The sequence below is a fragment of the Heteronotia binoei genome, chromosome 1 (assembly GCF_032191835.1).
Source record: "Heteronotia binoei isolate CCM8104 ecotype False Entrance Well chromosome 1, APGP_CSIRO_Hbin_v1, whole genome shotgun sequence".
NCBI classification, from domain to species: domain Eukaryota; kingdom Metazoa; phylum Chordata; class Lepidosauria; order Squamata; family Gekkonidae; genus Heteronotia; species Heteronotia binoei.
The window spans coordinates 83,299,129-83,305,128 of NC_083223.1; the positions used below are offsets into that span (position 1 = coordinate 83,299,129).

Consider the following 6,000-nt stretch of genomic DNA (forward strand, 5'->3'; position numbering starts at 1 on the left):
GTGTATTCTATTCTGTATTCATTGACTGTGACCTCTACCATCCTGGAAGAAAAGACAGTGTTCTTTGAAATAAATCACAGTTGGGAAATAATTATTATATCATTATAATGTGCAATAGTTCAAAATGTGTTTCAGCAACAACGGTGCTTGGCATGGCAGCCTATGCACCACATGGTGCTCTAATGTTTATGTCCAAAACTGACAAGTTATGCTCATTATCCCCATTCAGGCACTTCAGTTCTCAAATACAAAAAAAAATTACAGTTCTAGCAAGAAAACACATATGTCCTTATTTTTTTCTACAACAGGCAACAAACTGGGGGGGGGGGGGAATCAGGGCAGCGACTTAGCTGAGAAAGGCAATACAAATGGACATTGCTTCTGGTAAACGGGCAGCTAGCTTGTTATGAACGCACTGTTGTTTGACTGCATGCTACTTGAGCAATGTAGCCATATATAACTAACTCTCATTGTTTCAAAATGACTCTTATTCAAATGTATCACATCCTGTTCATTCAAACCAACTGTGCTTAGCTTCTCCATATACTGTGTTGTTTCATTTCTTCATGCAATCATTCACCCAAGTATATGGCAGCATAGAGACGTTCACTGTGAACTAGCATACATTTCTATATTATGTGTTATAGTTTAGTGAACATGCAACCATGCGAACCATATATACGGGCCTGTATAGTGAAAGTGAAAGAAGAAGCAATTACTTCTTTGTTCTGCTGTTTTTCCTGGAAAGAATTGGGAAAGGATTGCCAAAGGAGTCAAAGCAATTTTAAAATTATTATTAATGCAACTGTGACACAATGCTAGTGCAGTGCTTCTTCATCAGGGAGCAAACCATGAAAAATGTTACATTTGGATGCAATTGGTACTTGGGTTTTTGTAGATCAGACAGGAACAAGCAGGAATCTGGGGGGAAATTTTCATTTCCATCAGTATTTTACTATGGTATTTTTCCGTGAAGGGGAAAATGATATGCAGGAATCAGTCGTTATGAGCTTTACATTGGAGAGTACTAGGGGTTGCCCTCCAGTGTTTAATTACACATACATTCAGATAAAGAGGTAGGGTTTCAATCAAAAGAGTGAAATCCACTAAGCGCTGCTTCATTGAAACCATCATTGATTTCAGTAGTTGGGGTTTCTTCAAAAAGAATGGGCCCTGCACACAATCAGTAAATTGCATCCTAAAATTATTTGTTTTTGTATTATTTTAGCTTATAAACCATTAACAAGTTTACAAGTATTCTTTTTAATCAACAGCAAAGTTCTCATTGATTTACAGTGCAATCCTATAAATAATTACTGCAGTCTAAATCCATTGTAATCAATGAACTAGGACCTGGAGTAACTCTGTATAGGATCAAGCTGTTAAACAGTAGAAAGTTTGATTCACAGATGTCCTGAGGCTGGCAAAGTGAGGTCTTTTGCTAATCTAGAGACTGTAAATGTTCACTAACATTACAATGGTGATGTTAGGGGTGTGGCCTAATATGTAAATGAGTTCCTACTGGAGGGTTTTCCTACAAAATAAACCCTGACTAACAATCTTGGCCAAATAAATCACAACATTCACTGTGTTGAACTTAGTAAAACAATGGCAGCAATAATCCCATGTGCAAAACCTGAGAACAGTGTTATTTGTAAAGCTAAATATCTTTTCCTGTTAAACAGTTAGTTAGGCATCAGCCCTGCTCTATTATGGATTTGCCCGGAATGTTTGTTTTGCACCAGCTTGTGTAGTACATTAGCACCTCTTCCATGAATGCTGTGAGTTCAGAGGTTCATGCTGAAGAACACACAGCAAATGAACGGATGATGGCCACAGGGTTTCCATTTAATGAGATGGGCTAACTCATTGTTTACAAGGCAAATAGTCATAAGATGCCACTGTCCACTAAATGACATAACAAAGAGAGATAATGCACTTAAACTCGCTTGGCAGTTTTGAGAGATTATCTTTTCTAACATTAACCATTCAGTATGTCTCTGTGACGCTAAATCTCATCAACTTTACTATTTAGCTCTTTAGTACATGCTTTCCTTCCCTGATAGTCCAAAAATGAAGGGAAAGTCTCCAACCTGCAACCTCCCCCCCCCCAAAAAAAATTACAACTGGAGAATCCGGCAAAGCCGATGTTTGTCCATCCATATCAATGAATGCCTATCTAATAGGTAAACATGAATATATAAAAAAACATCTATCCTTGACAATATTTTTAGAAATAATTTCCAGTGAACTAAATAGTGTTTCTATGCAAATAGGCATGTATATGTTTGGGCAGCTCACTTTTACTGTACAACAAGAAAGGTATTTAGAAATATATTTTAGGACTCTAGGTTTGATTCCTTTTGCACTCTTTCAGTCTTTGTGATGCAGACCAGGACCACAACTTCACTGGCAGCATTTCAGAGTAACTGCACAGGGGATAATGCTTTCGTCCTCAACATTTTTGTCAGAGAATCTATTCAATGCTCCATTTATCTCTGACAATGCTTACAAACGTGATCCATTACAACAGCTCTCAAAGAATAAAGGAAGTAGTTTAGGATTAACTCAGGGAAACTTCCACCCTGCCTCTTTCACACACTAACAAATACAATGCCTAACAATGCTTAAGTACAGTGCACTCCTAGATCTCCACACATCATTTTTCCAGTGACAATATATAATGAAAACACACAGAGAGACAGAGATCATTTGACTTCGTTACAGTTCCTTCTTTACCTTGTCTTCTGCATCTCTATCTGTCCTGTCCATCTCTTCCTCCTGTGCTTTCTGCTCTCCCCAAGAAGGACCAAGCAAAAAATCAACAAAAGGAGCTTTACAGTATAAGGCATTCTGTGGGAACTGCTGGTCCACCTTCCTTCTCTCCAGTAACCTCCTGCAAGTACACCCTGGTTTAAACATTGAATCGTCTGTGCCTCCAGGGCCTTGCATTTGCTAGAGTGTTCATTGTTAGAAAACACTGCTTTTCTGATTTAATATTTTAAACCAGCTTTCCAGGGCTTCCCACTCAAAGCTCTTTCTCTCATCACTGCTCAGCGATTGGCCATTACTCCCAAAGAAGTTAGTCCTGTCCGGCAACATTTCCTCAGGGTCCTAGAGTGGGTCTCCCCCCCAACAGCTACAGATAAAAAGATTTCAATTCCATCTGCCAGGTTTCTGCTTGAACCACTAATCTCAGAACTGTACAGTCCTTCTGCCAGACTGCATGTTAAGAGTCTGGATAGGTGGTGTGCTATTACATGAATCATTGTATAGATCAGAAAAATAGCACACTTGAGTCACAATCCTGATTGGGATCCCATATGCTGATAACTGAATTTTAAAACTGTGGGAGCTTCGATCATATAACTCTAGCATGTTATCTAGCTTGGCCTTGTTTTATGACAAATAGTGATTTGAACCCAGTTGTCCCCAGTCCTGGTCAAACATAGTATTCACTGCACTGGTACATATGTTTTTATTCAACACATCCTGCATACACGGTTGCAGTAGCATAATGGTAGAATTTCTGAAGCCATCATAGTTTAGGTTTCAGGTGTGTAATAGAAGACTTCATATTAAAATGTGCATGCTATTTAAAAACAAATCTCTCACAAGTTAAAAAAAAAACCCACCTCCTTAGTGGTACTTCCTTTAATTTGGATCGTTAATTGCAAATGACTAACTGTTGCAAAAACAAAAGGGTTTAAAGTTGTTTAGCTTTAAAAACACTCATTGCTGGCTTTGAATCCTAAAAATTATCAATATATCTAATTTTTAACACAGCCACATCAAAATTCAGTAATACTTTACAGTTGCAGTAGAAAAGAGCAAGAGTCCACTAGCACCGTAAGACTAACAAAATATGTGGCAAGTTAGAAGCTTTTGTGAGTCACTGCTCACTTCTTCATTAGCAGGCAAATTACATTAGACATGGTTGGATTTAGATAAGATATGCAGAGGGGAGATAGGCATGGAGAAATCATTGGGTGCTGATTTCTCCATGCCTACTACCCATCCGCATATCTCACCTAAATCCAATTACGCCTACTACTGACATTCACTTGATAATGTCTTTTGCTGTCTGAAATCACTCCACCTTCCAATATATAGGACAGATGGACTCCCATTCTAGCTGTATCCGAAGAAGTGAGCAGTGACTCATGTAAACTTATACCTGTCACATATTTTGTTAAGTATGGTGCTACTGGACTCTTGCTCCTTTCTAATGCTACAGACGAACACAGCTACCTATCTTGGTCTACTTTATTGTTGCATAATTCTTTGTATATAGTCAATACATGCTAATGTCAAAGTATAGTTAACATGACATGACTTGTTACAGTCAAAGACCAGCACAAGAATTAATTAATTAGTAGGAATGTTACATTAAAAAATTAAAAGTATAGCTGAATATTACTGAAAACAAAATCTGAAATCTATCAGTAGCAATAGGGATGATTAGTCACACTCAGATAACATAACTCCACTCATGAATGCTAATGCTACAATCAAGAATTCTCTGAACAGCCACTTAAAGATGAAGCTTATTCAAAAAGCTCTGATGCAAATTGCCTTAGGATGTATCTGTATGGGAACATTACAGTCTGTATGGACTCCCATGTTCTTCCAACACAGGTGATCATCACAAAGGCCAAAAAACCCTGCAGTTTTTTTTTATTTTCTTCAATATTCGCTTGCAGATTATTTAGAGCAACAAAAACTTTTAATGGTAATTTGACCAAATAGTCACACTTTAAAGATGGGATTTACATATTCTTACCGTTAAGAGAATAATGCTTGGTGGTTTCATGGGATACTCTGGTTGTAATACTATTCGACCATGATAAACACCTCCATCAAAATCTGAATCTGGAGGACTCCCGACAGTAAAGTGCCATTCAAATTTAATTTGGATTGTTAAATGCAAATGACTAACTGTTGCATAAACAAAAGGGTTTATAGTTGTTTAGCTTTCAAAGCACTCATTGCTGGCTTTGGATCCTAAAAATTATCAATATATCTATTTTTTAACACAACCAAATCTGTGGATATTTAACAGATCTTCCTACAAACCAGAAAAATCTAAATTCTAAAAAAGTAAATTAGGGAGTTAAAACACCCCCAAAATAATAGCAGTGCCTGTACCTTTAAGAAAGGAATGGCTGTTAGTAGACATAGTAGGGAGGTGCTAGGCAAGCACAACAATATTACCAGCCTTCAAACCTTGATTTCTGTCAGTAAAAGGCAGAGGGGGAGGCACATTTCCAAAGATATTTTGACTCCCAGCCTACCCCTGCTCCTCTGCCTCTTGTCCTGGAGGGAGGGACACAGTGGCACTTGGACCCTTATCAGCAACCTTTGAGAACTTGCTATCATGCAACTGGCATGATTCACCCAGGTGCAATAGTGATTACTGGATGACTTGATGTAAAGCAGCTTGCCTAGGCCTAGAGGCAGTTTCCACACAACTTGCCAGACTTGGATGGGCCTGGCAGCAGCCACCACACAACTTGTCTGAACAAGTGTTATCACATGACTTTGGCTACTTGGGTACACTTTTCCAAAGGAAATGCTACCATGAGGAGGGAAAGCTGAGAGTCAGTGTGGTATAGTGTTTAGGGTGTCAGACAAGAACCTGCGAGACCCACGTTCAAATCTCTACCCTGCCTTGAAAGTTTGTTGGCTGAACTTGAGCCACTCATTCTCAGCTTAGTCTACCTCACAGTGTTTGTGAGGATAAAACACAGCATTGTCTTAGCCACTACACTTCAGTTCTCAGAAATATATATTTAGTTCTTGTGCACACAGGACCTCAAGGGATTGAGATAAAAGGCCATATTTATTAAATTGTTAAAACTGACATTAAATATACTTTAGGCCATCTTGCAGAGTTATCCCAAGTTTCGTTGGACATCCAGATATAAAAGATTGCACTGCTAAAACAGAATGCTGTATACCTCAAGACAGTTTAGCTTAACGAGGTTTGAATAATCACAA

At 38.3% G+C, this 6,000-nt stretch overlaps 1 protein-coding gene across 1 annotated transcript in view; it reads right to left on the reverse strand.

The window, feature by feature from the left end:
* The window catches only part of LOC132570425 (gamma-aminobutyric acid receptor subunit rho-2), a 64,516-nt gene extending 61,421 nt beyond the window's left edge, over positions 1–3,095 (reverse strand). Inside the window, exon 1 of the mRNA XM_060237021.1 lies at positions 2,740–3,095. Coding sequence (XP_060093004.1) covers positions 2,740–2,852 — 113 coding nt within the window. The 5' untranslated portion in view covers positions 2,853–3,095. The remainder of the gene's footprint in view (positions 1–2,739) is intronic.
* Between the last annotated feature and the right edge of the window lie 2,905 nt (positions 3,096–6,000).